Source organism: Castor canadensis, chromosome 13 (genome assembly GCF_047511655.1).
Source record: "Castor canadensis chromosome 13, mCasCan1.hap1v2, whole genome shotgun sequence".
In the NCBI taxonomy this organism is placed as follows: Eukaryota; Metazoa; Chordata; class Mammalia; order Rodentia; family Castoridae; genus Castor; species Castor canadensis.
The window spans coordinates 56,619,531-56,638,775 of record NC_133398.1 but is presented as its reverse complement, the minus strand read 5'-3'; the positions used below and the strand labels follow the sequence as shown (position 1 = coordinate 56,638,775).

The following is a 19,245-nucleotide window of genomic DNA, read 5'->3' as shown; positions in this document are numbered from 1 at the left end:
TATTGTGTCTTTTTTTTTTTTTTTTTGTGGTACTGGGGCTTGAACTCAGGGCCTACACCTTGAGCCACTCCAACAGCCCTTTTTTGTGGTAGGATTTTTTGACATAGGGTCTTGCAAACTATTTGCCCAGGCTGGCTTCAAACCTTGATCCTTCTGATCTCTGCCTCCTGAGTAACTAGGATTATAGGCATGAGCCTCCAGCGCCCATCTTATTTTGTCATTTTTATATCTGAGAAATAAAGACAAGTCTCATCTATGACTTTATGACAGTTCTATGACAGACAAATTCTTAAGAACGGAGGTGGTTGTCTTAGATTCCTAGTGGGAATTTCTAGTTTTAACAGCAATATTTGTTTGTTTTATCCAAAACTTTAATTGCCTACAAAAAAGAAATCTAATACAAATATGACAAAAAAAGATCACCTTAAAAAGAAATTTTAGCTAAGAATAGATTTTAAATGTTCAATGAGCTGGGCATAAGTGGCTCATGTCTATAATCTTAGCTACTTGGGAGGCTGAAATCAGGAATATTATGATTCAAGGTCAGCCCAGGCAAATAATTTGAGAGACTTCATCTCCAAAATAGCCAGAGCAAAATGGACTGGAGGTGTGGCTCAAGAAGTAGAGCACCTGCTTTGCAAGCACAAAGCCCTGAGTTCAATTCCCAGTCTCACCCCCTCCCAAAAAATGTTCAATGAAAGAAACCAGCCCAACCCCTCTGCAAAAGGTCACTATTTTCCATCTTTAATCAAAAGAGAGAGTAAACAGATAAACACTACCATCTCATACTGATTTTTCTAAATTTTTACACACCCAGATTAAAGACAACCAACTCACACAGAAGCACACTACAATGCAGAGCATACCGAGTATCAAGGAGATGTACGTATGGAAGGCTAGGATGGTGAGGCAGCAGAGTGGAGACCTCATGCTTCTTCCTGATGCACCTTCCCGTAACTGCAAGAGGCCCAACTCCTGTGAAGTTAAATGCATCTTACAAAGAGAAGAACATGACTGAAAATTATATTCAGAACCTTCCACAAGCTATTCATCCATCCCTACCCTCCATGGAGTTGGGATTTATTTTTCAAGGGCTTAAAATAGTGGTGATGCCTAACTGGAAACAAACTTTACATTTTAAACTGGCATAATAACAATCTCACCAGTCTTTTTATATCTATCATGTGGTTCTAGGGAGAAAAATGAACAGTGCTAATTTCATAGAAATCCTGCATTTATCTATAAAAATATTAACTTATTAGACATACTGAGGGGCTTGGAATGTGACTCAATGGTAGAGTGTTTACATGAAAGGCCCTGAGTTTGATTATCAGCACACAAAACAGAAACAAAAATATAAAACCAATATTGAGGATCTGTGTGCAAGGCACTATGGCGGGTACGAATAAAGATCCTGCCATCAAATAGGGAAGGTGATACAAGCACACGTGCTCTTATTACAATAGAGAGAGAGCCATCAGGAAGGTGAATGGGTGCTTCTGAAAGTGAGGAGTGCTTAAGCTTCCCTGGGGGGTGTCTAAGAGGACACTTTGGGGAACAAATGACACTGATCTCAAGCCTAAGGAACAAAGAGGTTCTGGGGAGAACACATTTGGGAGGAAGCTAAGTGGGGAAGATGGCCAAAACAGAGACCAGCAGAAGCACAGAAACAGAATAGCACAGCGCCTGTTTAGGGCCCAGCAAACTATCCAATTTCACAGGAGCATTGGGAAAATGAAGCATAAGGAAGAAGGTGGGAACACTGACTACAATGATCATGGGGTCATTGAAGCCAGGGTACAGTTTGGACTTCATTCACAAGGCAACTCGGTAGGGCCAGGTGTGGTACATGACTGTAATCCCACCTATGAGGGAGGTGTAGGTAGCAGGATCACGGTCCAAGGCTGACCATGGGGGAAAAGATAAGATCCTATGTGAAAAAAAATTAAAGTGAAAAAAATTTTTTAAAGGATTGCAGATGTGACTCAAGTGACAGAGCACCTGCCTAGAAAGCATGAGGTCCTGAGTTCAAACCCAAGTACCACCAAAAAACAGTGGGCAACTTGGAAGTACTGAAGGAATAAGGTGGAAGATTGGTTAAGGAGAAGGGTGATCAGATATGGTCAAAACAGATGGAACAGATCATAAAGAAGTCACCACAAACACATAACATCTTATGAAGGACATGGACCATGGAATAAACATAAAAAACATTACAGCTTATTGTACTTCTCATACATGTCTCAAAAACTGCTCTGACCAACAGGGACAGCTTTTTCTTTTTTCTTTCTTTTTCATTATTTTGTTAGCATATAATGGCTATACAAGGAAGTACACTGTGATATTTACATATGTGCTTACAATATATTAGATTTACCCCCTCCATCATTCTCCCTCTTCTCCCTCCTCACCCCAGACAGCTTTTCTTTGAGGCAATTCTTGCAATAGCATTTTGAGTGTAGTGATTAATAAATATTATATTTTCCCTACAAAACAACCACCACACAGAAACTTAATGAATAAATTAAATATTTATATATAATGAATGAACCCTGCAAAAACACATAGAAATCCAAAATACTGTAACTATGTTTTATCTACTAAAACTATAAGCTATTAGGCATGTAAATCCATCCTAATTTCTTTAAAATATTAAAGAAGAATATTTTAACCACGTAGGAGCAATAAAGATCCAGGAAGCCACAATATTAGTAAATTAGTAAAACATAATTTTAACCCCAGAATTCAGGTGAAGCTTTTAACTTCCAACAGGAAGACCAAAACTCATGCCTAATGTCTGAAAAAAATATGATCAAGGACCAATGGTTCTTCACTGTCCTGCACACAAATTGCCAATAATCATCATGCTGACTCTAAAGACATGTTACATTGTCCTCATATTCAATAAATAAGGTTTTAGTTTCCTTCAAAATTAAGATAAAATTAAATTTGTACCCTGTTTCCAGAAAATCCAATAAATTCTAGTAATCTGATAATCCTTGCTGGCAAAAGGGACAGCATCTGTAAGGAAAAATACACATGTAAGTACAGTTTCGTGTTGGTATATCTAACTGTAGACAAATGGTAAACTCCAAACAACTTACAAGTGTAAGTGCTTCAGTAATGAGAAAAGCCAGGAACGGCTAAACCACTAGATATGCCTCCATGCGAAGGGAAAACAAAGCCTGGCCTTCCATCATTCTCTAAAGATGGGCTCAGCTCCTTCCACATGGAGTGAGGAAGTGACAGGAGCATGAGTCCTCACTTTCAGTTTCCTTACTTAGAAAGCAAGTCTGTTGTATTCTGGGCAATATGAGGGCAGCATCCAGGAGGACTAGCTGCAGCAGTAGGGCTCCTTTCTGGGACATCCCTGAAGGGAAGCAATGAAGGGAATTCTCCCAGGGGACAAAACCTTGATGTGCCTTGGTTGTACACTTTGCTTGGAAGCAGAAATGGTTACACATGTGATTATTTACAAACTTGTGAGTGGTGGCCAGGTGGTAAGGGACTTGGAAGGAATATAACTGAAAAGGGAAGACCTCAGCCTAGGTAGATCTCCCAGAATTGACAGAAATCCTCAATGCTGAGCAGTTTAATAACCAAGTGGGTAGAGTGACTACCTCTGTGGATACCAGTCAGCCACAACACACAACACAACAGACTCATGAACAGAGTGGTCAGGGTGGCCCGTACGCTCATGTGCACCTTTATAAAGTTTCAAAATCTCTAATTAATATATTGAAATTTGACAGATTTTTACTGGGACTCTACATCTCCACATCAAAAATCATTCCTGAGCCAGACACAGTGGCTCACACCTATAGGCATGGTGGTTCATGCCTGTAATCCTAGCTATTCAGGAGGTAGAGATCAGGAGGATCGTGGTTCAAGACCAGTCCAGGGAAAATGTTTGCGAGACCCAATCTCAACCAATAAAGTTAGGCATGGTGGCACATGCCTGCCTGTCATCCCAGCTGCATGAGAAGCATAAATAGAATGTTGAGTCCAGGCACACCCATCCAGGGCACAAAGTGAAACCCTGTATTAAAAACACAAAAAGGGCTGGCAGGCTAGCAAGCACAAGGCCCTGGGCTCAATCCCCGGTACCACATACAAAAAACAAAAATCACTCCTCAAGTTACATCACTCCCTTACCTGTTTTCAATTTCACAGCCACCACTGTCATAGCGACAATATTGCTGATGTAGAAACGGAACTAAGTTGCAAGCTCCTGGTTACTAAAAACCTTACTAGTCCACGCAGAGTGCTCTGAGACTCCCCTTACCTTGCGCAACCCACAGTCACCCCGAACACCTGCGGAACTCTGTAACACATATGGAGCAAAGCCACCACTGGGTCACAACACAGGAAAACTGGTCCACTCCAGACACGTAGGCAAGCCCAGGCAGTGGTTCAGTACAGCAGAGGCAGCACTGGAAGACCTGGGTTCTTCTGCAAAAGGATCAGGGTTGTGTACAACTATTCTCTTACCAAATTAAAGGCCCCTGTTCCAAGCTTGACACCTCCTTCAAACTCATAGAAGAATTCCTGCTCATGTTTGTTCTTCTGAATTACTTGTAGGATAGAAAGACATTCTCTGGATTGAAGAAAAGAGTTTAGAGGATAAGTTTCCCATGATTCTGAAAATCAATGCTAAATTTAATTTCGTACATTAACACTGCCATTTACCCAAAATATCACAGAATTTTGAAATGGATGATGTTACATTAAGTTTACTATTGAAGCTACTGGATAATAATGATGAAAGAAAATGGAGATACCCATTTTTACAGTGTTCAGCAGGACCAGTCTTTCCGGGCTGAAAGAGTGGGGTCAGCCACAGTGGGGCAGGGGAGGTGGGGGCTCAGCCCAGGAGCCATGGGGCACAGGGCTGAGAATGCAAGGCTTCAGGCAGCATCTCACAGTGACTTCCTGGAGTGCTGCACATATCTCACAGCCCTCCCTCCACCAGAAACCAAGATGCAACTGGTATGATTTCAATTTCAATGTGATTGCCATGGTCTCAGATAGACCAGATAAATTAGGGATTGAGGCTAGGAAAGGCCAAAAGAGGCAAATTCCAATCACAGCTCACAGCTGCCCCATTGCTCATATCTTTTCCTAATTTTTTTGGTGGTACTGGGGATCAAACCCAAGGCATCATGCATAGTAGGCAAGTGCTCACTTAAGCCACACCTCCAGCCCTTTTTGCTTTAGTTTATTTCGCAGAGAGGGTCTTTAATGCTTTTTGCTCAGGGCAGGCTCAGACTATTACCTTCCTACCTCTATGTCCTGTCTAGCTGGGAATACAGATGTGAACCACCACACCCAGCTTGTTTTTTGAGATAAGTTCTTTCAGACTTTTGTTCAGGCTGGTCTCAAGCCATGATCCTCCCATATCTACCTCCTGTGTAGTGGGATTATAAGCATGAGTCACCATGACTGCTTGCTGCTCCCCATTTTTTGCAGTACTGGCATTTGAACTCAGGACCTTGTGCTTGCCAGGCAGGCACTCTACCACTGGAGTCATGCCCCCCTCTCCCAACACCTTTTGTTTAAAAAAAAAAAAATGAGTTTTCCCAAAAATATTTAAAATAATGCTGGATATAGTGGCTCACACTTGTAATCTCAGCTACTCAGAAGGTGGAAAACAGGAGGATTGCAGTTCAAGAACAGCCTGGGCCAAAAGTTAGCAAAGCCTCATCTCAGCAAATCCAGGTGTGGTGGTGCATGCCTGTGGTCCCAGTTATGTGGGAGGCCATAGGAAGGAGGATCGCAGCCAAGAGCTGCAGATGTAAGTCAATGGCAAAGTGCTTGCATAGCATGCACAAGACCCTGGGCTCTACCTCCAGCACTGGAAAAAACAACAAAAAAAGGTTAATTTATTAAGGAAACATAACAATTATAAGTATATATAGGTCTAACAACAGAGGTCCTAAATGTAAAATAGAAAAAACCTGACAAAACTGAAGGGAAAAATGGGTGATGCAACATTCAGAGTAGGAGATTTCAACACTCTTAGTAAATAAGAGAACCACCAGGCAAAAATCAGTAGGGACACAGGAAGCATGAACACAGACACAGGCCACCATCAAACATTCTCTCCCAAAGAAAGTTCTACTGTGCAGAATTGCTCTGAAGTCCAGACCACAGCCACACTTGTCACTTATGAGAGAAAAACTGAGATTATCTGATCAAAAGCTGTGTCAGCTGCTTTCCTGTCCACTATTTTACTCTTAAACTGTGTCTAAATTTAAATTCTGTTGTTTCATGGCACTGAATATATACTCAGCTAAAAATCAAGTATATTTTTATCACACATCAAATTTAAAAAAGCAACACTAGGTCACACTAAGTTTTTGAGAATTTTGACAAACAAAAAATAGTGTAAAGAAAGAATCATAGGCTGGGGGAATGCTCAAGAGGAAGAGTGCCTGCCTAGCAATCATGAGGCCCTGAGTTCAAGTCCCATATTGCTAAAAAAAGAATCATTAAAAAGCTAACTTACTTATATATTTGGTAACTTGTTCTAATTTTGAGTCCACCTTTGATGAAGTTGATCATATTTTCATCCTGAAAATAATACAGTTGAATGATTAGACCACATACGAGAAAATTTTAATTGTCCTATTTAGCTGTAGATGTGTAATTAGGAAAAAAATGCTATTTTAAGGACATAATTTTGAAATAAACTCATTCTTCTTGCTTTACATTTGAAATGTGTCATTTTTCAATTTTTCTTACAAGTTAAAAGGTAGCAAAAGGAAAATATTTTTAAAATGCTTGCATTACTTTCTATTTCTAAGGAAGTAATCCCCACCAATTATATTTATACATTATAATTTATATATATATATGTATGTATATTTATGTGTGTGTGTGTATGGCAAAATATAATCCAAACCTACTTTAATAAGCATCATCTATTGAGTAATTTTCTTCTAGGTTCAACAGATCCAGAAGGGTCAACTTTAAAGATCTGCTGAAGGCCACACTTTCCTTCCTATCACACCCAGTAAATGGGACATGGTTCTTTCACCAAGTACTTGAGAATCTATGTAACACTGTGAATTTCATTCACACACAATTCCAGACCAAAACCAACAGGTCTGATTTCTGAGGTGACTATTACCAATATGCCATTTTGATTTAGGGAGAAAAAAATCATTTTACTTCTCTTTGTCTGACGGTCTTCAATCATAAAACTGAGGCAGCTGGCCTGGATGAATGGCATTTTCAAAGTCCTTAGATAAGAGAAACTCTTAAAAATTATGTCAAATAACTGCTTCAAGAAAGTTATTCTGACAGATGTGCTAATGGGGATAGTCCTGTGCTCCACATTTCCAAAGAGACCGTTTCTCTAGTCTACTGATAGCAGAAAGAGGCTCTGGTACTAATTTCCTGTACACTTGAGCATCCTTCAGAAGCAAAAGGAAAACTAAACAGTTTTCTAATTTCATTAGCTACTTAAATATCCAAATATTAAACATTCCAATTATTATACAAATGAGTGTTATACAACTTAAATGTCTATCTTATTTTAAGGAATCTTATAATCATCCAAGTTCCAACACAAGTCAGGAAGTAATTTTTTAGATTAGATTAAAATCTAATTCAAGCTGGTGCTGGTGGCTTGTCCCTGGAATCCTAGCTACTTAGGAGGATCAAGGTTCAAAGCCAGCCCCAATAAATAGTTCTCAAGACCCTATCATCTCAAAAATATCCAACACACAAGTGGCTTAAGTGGGAGTATCTGCCTAGCAAGCACAAGGCCATGAGTTCAAACCCTGATCCCACCAAAAACAAAAAAAATCTGATTCAAAGAAGTATTTCCTTTCATGTTTTCACCAAACATTTACTGAAAGCAAAAACAGACAAAAGTCTGACAATGTGCTAAGGCATGAGGCATGCAAGGGATGTCATGAGAGCACAGTGGGCATGCAGAGGGCCAGAAAAGCCTCATGGAAGTGTCAGTGCTGAATGCACTCAAAAAAAAAAAAAAAATTAAGAAGTGGCCAAGAGAAGGAAGGTAAAGCAGATCCGAACTTTGCACACAAAGAAGAATTCAGGTAGAAATGCCAGGAAGCATTAAAGATCATGGTGTGCTTGGCCACCTGCATCTATGGACATCAACATTGCGCCCCCCAATGACACCCTCCCCCCAAAAAAAAACCTCCTGCAAAGAAGGGAATGGCCAAGGAGAAGTAAAGCTACCCCAACCTGTGGAACTCAAGTACACAACATGTCCCTGTCAGTAGCACCCAGGATCTCTGTAAGAGGGGGAGTAGGGAATTTGGAGGGGAGGCACAAGTTCAGTTGAAAACACCTCCCCTAGTTGGTTGCCAGTGGCTCACACCTGTAATTCTAGCTACTCAGGTGGCAGAGATCAGGAGGATCGTGGTTCAAAGCCAGCACGGGGCAAACAGTTCATGAGACCCTATCTCGAAAAAACCCATCACAAGAAAGGGCTGGTGGAATGGCTCAAGGTGTAGTCCCTGAGTTCAAAAACCAATATTGCACCCCCCCTCAAAAAAAGAAAAGAAAACACCTCCTCCATTTGTAATATTTGATACAGAACACTGCTAAGGTCAACAAGAGCTACTATATGCAGAAGCAGAGAAATGACAATGTTAGACTCTTATTTTGGGAGGGCATTCATATGCAGAATGGAGAGTGAGCTAAAGGGTGAGGTAAACACAATTTAGAGCTAGAGAGTCACTCTATTGTCATACATTCCAGGTTTGAGCTGATGAGCACCTCTGCTAAACAGTGGCAGCAGGAAAGAGAGGAAGAGATGGTGCTAAGCAATCTTTAAAAGGCAAAAGAAGCATGAACATGAAAGTGGAGGAGTATGGGGAAAAGGAAAAGCTCATGGATAGCTCCCAGATAGATGTTCAGGTGCAAGTCCCCAAATATAAAATAAGTTTTTTTAAATCCAATATTTGATTATCAAATCCCCATTTGGAAAACCAGCAGAAAAAGAAACTGGGGACCTCTGGGACTGCCATTAGACGTTCACAGAGGCATTAAGACTGCTATCATCACCCTGTACTTTGTAATGTACACGTGTTGAGGGAATGGAGCACACTGATTCAATTTTACTAAACCTGAATAAAGCTAATAGGCCAACTGCCAGAAAAGAGAGAAGTAACTTTCAGAATCATTTAAAAGACAGATCAGTGGATTTTTCCATTTTATGGTTGAGTTTCTTTCTGCCCCAGATTTTCCACTAGTCCCCTACTGTAGCAACCTCCACCACCCTTATGGTTATGAGGCTATAATGTCAAAATCTATGGGGCTTCTTTTGTTTTTAGAATTATTGGGAGATACAGAGACAGGCAAGATGACTGTAACAGTTCCTAGAAGTGAAATTAAAGTGCCTCATGAGAAAAGGATTTAATGTTTTATTTAGTGACTTTTTAAAATCTGCTCTTCCAAAGGAAGAGATGAAAGTAAGAATGGGAATGAGAATAGAAAGGCAGAGGGGATAAAATCTGATGTATCCATGAAAAGTGTGGCTCATGCGTAACTGAGTTTTGCTGAAGCACCCAGTGCAAGAAGGGGACAGCAAAGATGACAGACATTTTCTCTGCCTGGGCCACTCCTGTGTGAGTCTCCGTCATTACCATGTGCAAATTGGAATCAGCTCACAGTTTTTACACAAAGAATCCTGAAATTAGGAGTAGCATTTTTGAGGCAGTTTCTTTAAAAGACAGTGATTACCAAACAATTGAAAACTCTGAAATAGACTTTTAAATGCATTTGAGTAGGCATAAAGCTCTCTGGAGTCTTTTCTCAGTCAATAACAAATACCTTTCAATCACTCTAAGTAAAAAAAAAACCTGGAGTACCAGCATAGATTGAACCACATTTTTCTATGCCATCTTGGCAGGATTCCCTCTAATACCATTTCTAAGCCAAACGTTCATTACCTGTACAAAGGTGAGTGCTGCTTTCTGTAGGAGACACTCGGCATAACAGATTTCGGCATGCATTTCCTCTGTTAAAAACAAATAAAATTATATTAAGAAAATCCCATGGCTGCAGTAATTGCCCTAGATGTTCAGAAAAGACTGGTAGACACATAGGCCTAAGGAAGGCACAGAAACCTAAACTGCTTCATGCATAGGGGAATGATAGATTATTCTTAGTCCTGTAGCCAGGTTTCCTGGAGTATGTGAGGTGTTCAAAGGAGTCATCTTCCGCCCAGGTCAAGCATAACAACAAAGTCAGGTGATTGATTGGTGTCAGAGATCCAAACTCAGTTCATAAGCGGAAACCCAAATTTAAAAGTCCTTTTTAAAAAAGAGAACTACTTATACTTATTAAAAAAAAAAACTTAAATATAATATAAAATAATTAATATATAATTAATATAAAAGTTTAATATAAAAGTTTATATAATATAAAAGTTTAACATATATAATATAAAAGTTTAACACAGTAAAGATTGTGGGGTATTAAATTTATGAATTCTAGCTTCTAAAATATGAAGGCTCAGTAACCATGACAATGACTAGTAACACTATTAACCTGAAGAGAAAGCACAATTCTCTGGAGTTCTGTGAAAAAGCACTGTCCCATGTGTCCAAGTCAGGACTTCTCAAGTAAAGACTTGATATAAAAAGAATCAACACTGTCCCAGTTTTAAGGCACTATGGCCATTCAGACACCAATAACAAGAACAAGGTATTTAACAAAAGGGGATGTGTATGGTGCCCCAAAACACATGCCCTGTCTTCCTACATAACCCATTATATGTGCAGAGATTAGTGAGATAAATCTTTGCATTTCTGCATAAACAAAATCAGCAGATTCCTGCTTTCTCCATGGGATACAAATTGGTATGATATTTAGGTAAATGAACTTGGAGTAAAGATCTGCCATAAAGTAGCTATAGGACCTTACACATGCTACCTGCCTTGTCTGCTGGCTTCCTCTATAAAGTCCACTAACAATGTCTCTACTTTGCAACAAGGAGTCAATGAGGTGTTTCAGGTAGAGCTTAGCATACCCACACCAAGCACTTGATAAACATTAACAACTTTCACTAAGATTACTGCCCTTGGCCCATTCCATTGGTTTTTCATAAAAGCTCAGACACCATTTTTATGTCAAGTAACTGTGGTGACAAAATAGGGAATGTGTGTGTCATCAAGAATGCTGCTGATCAAACTAGATAAGAACACATGCTTTCTTTCATTTATACACCCAGCCCACTGACTCTCACATATGAATCCAAATTTCTGCCATGCTCACATGCCAAATGTTCAATTTACAAAGAAGTAACTATGCAGCAAAGATCCCTAACAGATGCAGACACAGGACTGAGCCCAGAACAGGCAGAACATGAGGGCCTACCACTGCCCATGCACATCCTGGCAGCAACAACGGTCAGGGTCACAGTCCTTCAAAACACCTTCCCTCAAAGTGTGCCTCTTGAGTTTCTCAGTGTCTTCCATGGGATTCAAGTCAGTAACTTCTAATTGCATAATCAGCTGAATGTCCTCTTCTTAGGTAAACTAGTAATAAGTAGGAATCATCAGGGGTTATTAGGCTCAGGAACAGATTGCTGGCATGGGGCAGGTGCATAGGGGTTGAAGTCAGCACTGGTAGAGACCCAGCAGGAACAAAGGCCTGGAGCAAGCAAAGTCCAGCACACCTTTGGGGAACCGGTAGCAGGGCTCCTTGAATGTGGTGCAAGGTACACTAAGGGAGGCGAGCACAGCAAGTCTGGAAAGGAAAGTCACTGAGGCTAAATTATGGATGACCTTGAATGTCAAGAGTTTGGACTTGATTCAGTCCTTATGGAGATCTGAGCCAAAGGGTGAACAGACAGGGTTAGACTAATACCAGCGCAGTAGAAAGGTTCTAACATGAAAGCCGAGATAAAAGGTATGAGAGTTTAAACTCTGTATTCTACATGTAAGCATTCTGCATATTAAATCTCAATCACAACATACATATTGCCTCTGAGTATTTTTCCAGTCAATCTGAAACACATTCAGCGTGACTCACAGCCAGAAGAGAAGAGCAGGTGTGTTCCACATTAAGCCCATGAGAAGGTTAATGAAATACACTCACTCCTGCAGACAACCAGACACTGGAGAATGGAAATTACTAAGGAAAAACAAATCACACACTAAAGCTACAATGTTTTGACATGCTCCCTTGAACACAGAGTCTGTTTGGGTTGCTGTGACAGCCACATTCACTGAGAATAAAATACAACTTAATTTCTAAAAGTCTTATTCCTTCACCATGATTGATGTACACTGTTCTCCAAATCAGCTGCTGTGCGTTATGAGTACGTAGAAGTTCGTGATGCACTGAAACACTGAGTGAGTGCAGTATCCATATATAGTCTAAGGAAACCTGAATTTCAGGATAGACTGCAGTCACAGGCTAGTTTATTTTTCAATAATTAATAAAAGGCAATTTTCTATTTTATTCCATATATCCTAAAGTGCACTTCCAAAGACATCATAAGCAGGACATAGAAAACAGATGGATGTTTAACACAGGAATAATTCAACATTTCCCTCATCCATGTAGGTTACATTTTCTACCCTCCTAAAAGACAAAGGGTGGGCACAGTAGAAAGAGTTGTAATTTAGGGAAAGGCAGATCAGGTTCAAACTCTGCTGACAGACAGATGAGTCTGGCCACTTTACTTAATCTCTATAAACATCAGTCATACAGATCATACAGGTCAATGAAAAGGAAAGCACCATGGAGAGTATTTGGAACATAGAAAGTACTTTTTAAAATGTGGCATTATCATCACTATTTTAAATTATTTATACCCAAACCACAAATATCATGCTATTCTAAAACTAAAACTAAAATTAAAAATCACCAATATCACTTTCATGCTACAAAGAAAAAGGGGGGTGGGGTCAGTGGGCTAAGAGAGATCTATGTAGAAGGAAACAGAAAGAAGACAAATGAAAAGCCAGATATCTTTGGGCCTATTTAATCTCCCACTGACCCTTAGAGGACTTTAGGCCTACTAGTGCCAGTTTTTATTCTTATAGGTAGTTGGAGGTCAGTTTCTGAAGAAAAAAGAAGATGGGTTTCAGCTACCTAGAGTGACCAATGAAATGTCATCAAGTTCTCACCATGATTTGGGAGTCAACATTAATTATACTCTTGGAACAAATCCTGAAGATGTGACATGTATCAATCCTCTTCCATAATCTAAACTCTTATCCACCAAAAGCTCCCAAATTCTCCAATGTCCATGACAAGTGGATAACACTCATCCACAAAATTAAAAAAACTTTATAATAAAACACACTAAAAAATGTGTGTGACATACACTTAACCATTGGGAATGACTGACAGCAATTTCCAGAGTTGATTTTTGCTTTATCAGACATAATACTGTTTAGTGTTACCTCTTCCAGAGAACAAGTTTGACAGCGATATCACAGGTACAAAAACTCCTTTGATAGCAGAGGCTTTTGATGGATATATTGTTTTGTTCTATTGGATTACATGAATGGTAAACCACTCTTACTATAGTATGACACTAATAAAACAGGGTTAATTACCAACCTTTTGGCCTAATCTCAGAGGAAACATGGAGCAATTGACAATAGGAATCACTTCCTCTCATTCATCTAATCAGGGTGCTGTAGGAATTCCTGAATAGTCCTAAAGTCCACAAACGAAACATCTTCCACATGGTGAAACATTATCATTTTGAAAAGGTAACAAGATTATTTTTACCTTGGAAAAAATTTAATAATTTGTAAAAACTGAAACTCTCATAGATGGAGATGGATAAAGTGACTTAAGTCTTTGGAGAAAAATTTGGAATCATCCGTAAGATTTTAAATTTTCAACCCTCAGTTCCAGTACTTCTATTTTTAGGAATCTATCCTATGAAATACTTGAAAAAAAAATGCATGAAGACCTAAAAGTACAGAGACTTTAGGCCATCATAACCTGTAACTGGGGGAAAAAAAAAAAACTATCAAACTGTCCTTCAAAAGAGAAAATGCAGCCAGGTACAGTGGCTCACACCTGTATTCCTAGCTACTCAGGAGGTGGAGATAAGGAGGATCACAGTTCTCCTAGGGAAATAGTTCATAAGACCCCATCTCAACAAATGGCTGGGTATGGTGACACGCACCTGTCATCCCAGCTACATGGGGAAGTACAAATAGAAAGATCAAGGTCCAGGCGGTCCTCAGCAAAAAGTGAGACCCCCACCTGAAAGATAACTAAAACAAGAAAGGGGCTAGGGGTATGGCTCAAGTGGTTGAATGCCTTCTTGGCAAGTACAAGGCCCTGAGTTCAACCCACACTACTGTGCAAAAAAAAAAAGAAAGAAAGAAAACTAAGTAAATTACAGTAAACCCATCCTATGCAACACTACACAGCCATGAAATAGAATGAAGCACGTTTACATGTACTGATTTGGGGAACCATCACACTGCAGAACAACATGCATTATGTGATTCCACACCTGTAAACACTGAACACATGACAACAAGAACCCATATGCCCGTATGTCCCTTATGTGTGTATTTGAATGCGTAAACAAAAATCTTTAAGGTTTCAAAGTCGACCGCTAACAATAGTTCCTTCTGGAGGGTGAGTATGATGAGGGAAAGAAAAAGACATTCCATTTACTTTCTATACTCCAGTATCAATTTTTATGAACATGATCACTTTTTACTTTTTAAAAGAAAGGAAAAAAATCATCTTTTAAATGACTCTTACCTTCACTCAACTGCTCCAGTGATCCTCGGGAAAGAAGACTTGAGAAAGACTCTACAACTGTGCATTTTTTCCTGTATCTTCATTGAATAGATAGAAGGGGAGATGGGAAATAGAAGGAAAAAAACAGCAACACATCAGACTGAGCTCACTGTCATTTGACATTTGTTTGCGTGTCACACTCACGCAAGAGTCACCAAGCTGGAAGTACAAACCCTAAAGTGTGCAGAGCAGAGAGCACCGTTTCCTAACACTGGATACCAGGCTCCCACCCTGTGGACACTCAATGCAGATTTACTAAACACAACCCATATATTCTAGTGAGCACTAGGCTGCAGAGTACCTATCTCTACAGCTAACCCCAGTGTTTCTGTGGTGACAGTCTCCACTGGTTAAACATGGAGTTCAAGTGCACTATTTGGAAATGCTCTTCATTTAAGGGACTTACGACACAATTACACAAGGCTTAATTTTTACCTGAGTTAAAATTCACCCACACTAATAACAGCTTTCACTAGGTCTTTCTACACACCCAGGGTAAAGCTTAAAATAAAACTAAAAACCCACCTCATTTTGATCAACCAAATGTGTCCTTCTTAGACAAAACATCTCCTTCTGATTACGTAGCATCTCCCACATAAAACAAGCACACTCCTTGCTTGCCCTGGCATGGCACATGGTACTCAATCTCACCCATCTCAGGAAACCTCGAAAGATGATTACGGCTAACCCCACTGAACCTGCCTCAGACCTCTTTAACTCAGGCCCCAAGTTATCAAAAAGAAAAGTGGGAGGTATGGATGCCAACTGGGAACCATCCTGTAATTCCTGAAGGAATTTTTTAACTCTATTACATAAAATTGCACCAGGCCAGGAAACTTGAAAACTGAAGTCCTTTTCTGTAACTGTGACCAACCTCTACCACAGAGCAGTCTAGCAAATAGCATTCATTTTATCACACAGGCCTCACAGTTTGGAGTCTTACTACTCAGCCATACTTTTGGCAGGTTTGCAAAGCGTCCTTCATGGCAGAAATGCCGTTCTGGATGTCCTGTTGCTCAAAGGTCATAACAGCCTGCAATACCACAATGGTACTGTAGCCCAAGGCATGGTACATACTCTCCTTGGCCCTAGAGAAAACACAGGGAATTAGTACATTTCAGTTCAAGGGAAAATATTCCAGACTTCGTCTAATAGATGCTTTCAAATCCTAGAGGATACAGTCCCTGGCTTTTACTCTTTCACCATGATCCTGAAAGGAGATGTATCATGAAAGGCCTATCTTAAAGAAGACTCAAGCACCAAGGACTTTCCAGTTTAAAATCACACCTATGACAAAATGCTCCAGGTTGCAGAATTGGGCAAGATGCTTTTCCCTGTTTCAGCACAAGGGGGCAGACTGTGGATTCATTTCCTAGGAAAGGTTTCAAATCAAACCAAATTTTTTCCAGTTGAACAGTGGGCAGTGAGTGTACTGTCTTAAGATCTGAAATGAATGTTAAAACAAAGGTTGCTTGTAAATGCATTTTGTGATATAGAGATTCTGACATGTTTTTTGAAACAGAAAGGCACATTTAAAGTTGTTCTTTCCTCTCTACCCAAAGACCAAGAGGAAGTAAGATTAGGTTAACCTAATTTATTAAAAAGGGCCCTGGCAAAAGTAGGCTTCAGGACCTTGTACCTAATCTAATAGCAATATGTGGGATTCCTGGTTAAAGTTCTTGACAATTCAAGCTATCAAATGATCAGTGAGAATTGCTTCAGGAATCTAAGGATATTAATTAAATCTAATGTGTGGCAGACATACAGAGTCCCAGGCTGTGAAAGCATCACCATCTTGTCCCAAAACTTCTTTGGATAATTACTTATAATGTTTAAAGTATTGATGCATGGGTGTTGTTTTTAATTGAAATACTAAGGTGCAGCATCCTGCTGCTATGTAAAACAGAAGCCACACTACTCTTCTGCCCTGGAAATCATCTAAACATCCTTTGGCAAAGGCAGTTGCTCCTAACAGTGAGGGGTACTACCTGTTCAGGAGAACCACAAGGAGAAACAGACGCCCAAAGGTAATCAGTAATTGTGGTTCCAAACCTTGGCTTTAACTGAAAGCTCTTCCAATGGATGGGGGAAAGGATTCAAGTGTGTGAAAAGTACTTTTAACAGTGTTATATGTACAACAATAATAATTTTTCATTTTATATTATAACCAGCTGGGTGCCAGCTGCAGAAAATAAAAGAAGACTTTTTAAGAAAGGAGACACAAGAGAGGGAGAAACAGCAGAGAAGATGACCAGGAGAGGTAAAGGGCTGAAAAAAGACAAATAGGGAGAAATCTAAAGGGCACTAATGACCACTCGAGTGAGGAATGGGATTCCTGACTTTTGTGGCTAAGTCATCTTCCAGTAAGCATTCTATGAGGTCTACGCTTCATCTGAGAAGGTGACTGTTTGAAGGCACAGTGTAAAAATTGTCTATGCTGGGCTATAGTTATGCTGCAGAGTACAACTGAGGGCTAATAAACACGCTGAGTGGGGGTTTTGTTTGCAAATGTGAAAAGTTCACAGGTACTATTAATTGAAATGTTTAACATGTTTATTACATAAATAGGGAACCCCAATAATATCCCTACTATTGTAAATTTCATTTAGCATTGAAATTAGGATATTTTAGCTCTTCCCCTCCTTTCAAAGGACACTTTTCCCAATAGTATTTAAGAGGATATCCATAAAAGTATTTCACTCACGAAAACATGAGAGAAGCCTTACAAAACTACATGGATGACAATATTTGAACAACTGTGAAAAACAAAATATGAGAAAAACCAGAAATTTCTAATTAAATTTGAAAAGACAGATTTCTTAATTTTAAAACTGACCAAAAGTAAAAAGTCTCAATAAAATTAGCTTATAAATATTTGGGTAGAAACAAATAAATTAACTGACAAGCACAACATCAATGAACCATCTGAAAAAATATTTTATCTAGAAAACAAAGTTAGTTACCATGGACGAAGCAATTCTAAGGCATCTGTAAACTTGTTACTGAGAAATAAGTTCAAGGCCACAGCACATTCTTGAAGGCCACTCCTGAGATCCACCTTGGCTGATGATGAGCTAAAGATTAAGAAACAAACACAGAATTCCCGTAACTTTTACTATTATCACACTGTCCCGGAGAGTGTGTGCATGGACGTGGGGACAGGACAGGCTAGCATTCGAGCTTTAACACAAATGCAGGGGTAAAGGAACTTCCCCTCTGCCCTCTGAAGGTTTAAAAATTTAAATCTATAAAAGTGAGCTGTCAAGAGAGGGATTCATGGAGAAAAGCCATGCATGGGGGCATTGCAAGAATGAAAAGTGACCACCCATTTCCCAATGACATTTAGAAGCTCATGTGCCCTCCTCACAGGACAGAGGGAGGTGGGGGTTCTAACAGTTTAGAGAGAAAGTAAATGGTTTTTAGGAAAGATAAATGGCCTACAGAATGGACAACGACCTTCTGGTTCTGAACTGTCAGCTCTAGTCTTCTTTCTGGCTATAGGGAGGAGCTCATACAACTGCATTCTTTCTGGAAGAACTTCCCTTATCAGATAAGAAAATGCCTCTCTGCTTCTGGAGAGACAGAGGAGCAATTGAGCAGGAGAAGGTCAGAGAGAACTGGGTTTTGAAGCTGCTTCTTTAGTACTCAGAATGTCAAAGAGCCATACTTTGGGGTATTTTCTGGCCCCCAATACTAACTGTACCTATAACATACCTGGGTCTCAACTTTCTTATCTGTAAAATGGTAATACCATAACTTATTTCATGGGGCTGTTTTAAAGAAAAGACTAACTATACACTATGCCCATGGTAGGCACTAAACGGATGGTATTTCCCCTCCCCCAGCACGCCAACACCACAGGTATAGGAACTACCATCATCATGGGGGAGGGGGAGACTTTGTTTTATTTTGATTACGTAGAAGGCAAAGTATGCTTCAGTGGAAAACTGCATGGTCTAGCCTCTACAGGAGACATCTACGGGTAATGTGATTCTAATTCCAAACTTCTTCAACTTTCTTACTTTAAGACTTAAAAGTTGAGGGCTAGCAGTATTTCTAAATTGTAGAGCACCTGCCTAGCAAGCATGAGGCCCTGAGTTCAATTCCCTGTATATCTTACACACACACACACACACACACACACACACACAAAATGTTGAATTTTCAGCTCTCATGTATTGCCTGGTGTCTACACACTCATTTCTCCCCTCTTCACCCACTTACCTAACTCTAAAGCCCCATCGAATCTACCTAGAATTTATGTGACTAATAATTTCATAGGCTGGAGTGGCTCAAGTGGTAGAGCACCTGCCTAGCTAAGCATGAGACCCTGAGTTCAAGTCCCAGTGCTGCCAATAATAATAATAATAATTTCATGTGCTAAATATATACCAGGCACCCTTTCTAGATACTGGCAATACAGCACTGAACAAGTCACACTGGATCTGGCTCTCGAGGACAAAGGAGGACAGA

General features: G+C 39.8%; 1 protein-coding gene across 5 annotated transcripts in view; it reads right to left on the bottom strand.

Moving 5' to 3' along the window:
• Positions 1 to 19,245, bottom strand: part of Ttc39b (tetratricopeptide repeat domain 39B) — a 122,237-nt gene that overhangs the window by 24,621 nt on the left and 78,371 nt on the right. For all 5 annotated transcript variants that reach the window (XM_074051821.1, XM_074051817.1, XM_074051820.1 and 2 more), the window contains 8 exons: positions 17,736 to 17,846; positions 15,729 to 15,860; positions 14,734 to 14,810; positions 9,933 to 10,000; positions 6,509 to 6,573; positions 4,492 to 4,597; positions 2,956 to 3,021; positions 867 to 975 (listed from right to left, as the gene is read on the bottom strand). In XM_074051821.1, the coding sequence (XP_073907922.1) occupies positions 867 to 975; positions 2,956 to 3,021; positions 4,492 to 4,597; positions 6,509 to 6,573; positions 9,933 to 10,000; positions 14,734 to 14,810; positions 15,729 to 15,860; positions 17,736 to 17,846 (734 nt within the window). The remainder of the gene's footprint in view (positions 1 to 866; positions 976 to 2,955; positions 3,022 to 4,491; positions 4,598 to 6,508; positions 6,574 to 9,932; positions 10,001 to 14,733; positions 14,811 to 15,728; positions 15,861 to 17,735; positions 17,847 to 19,245) is intronic.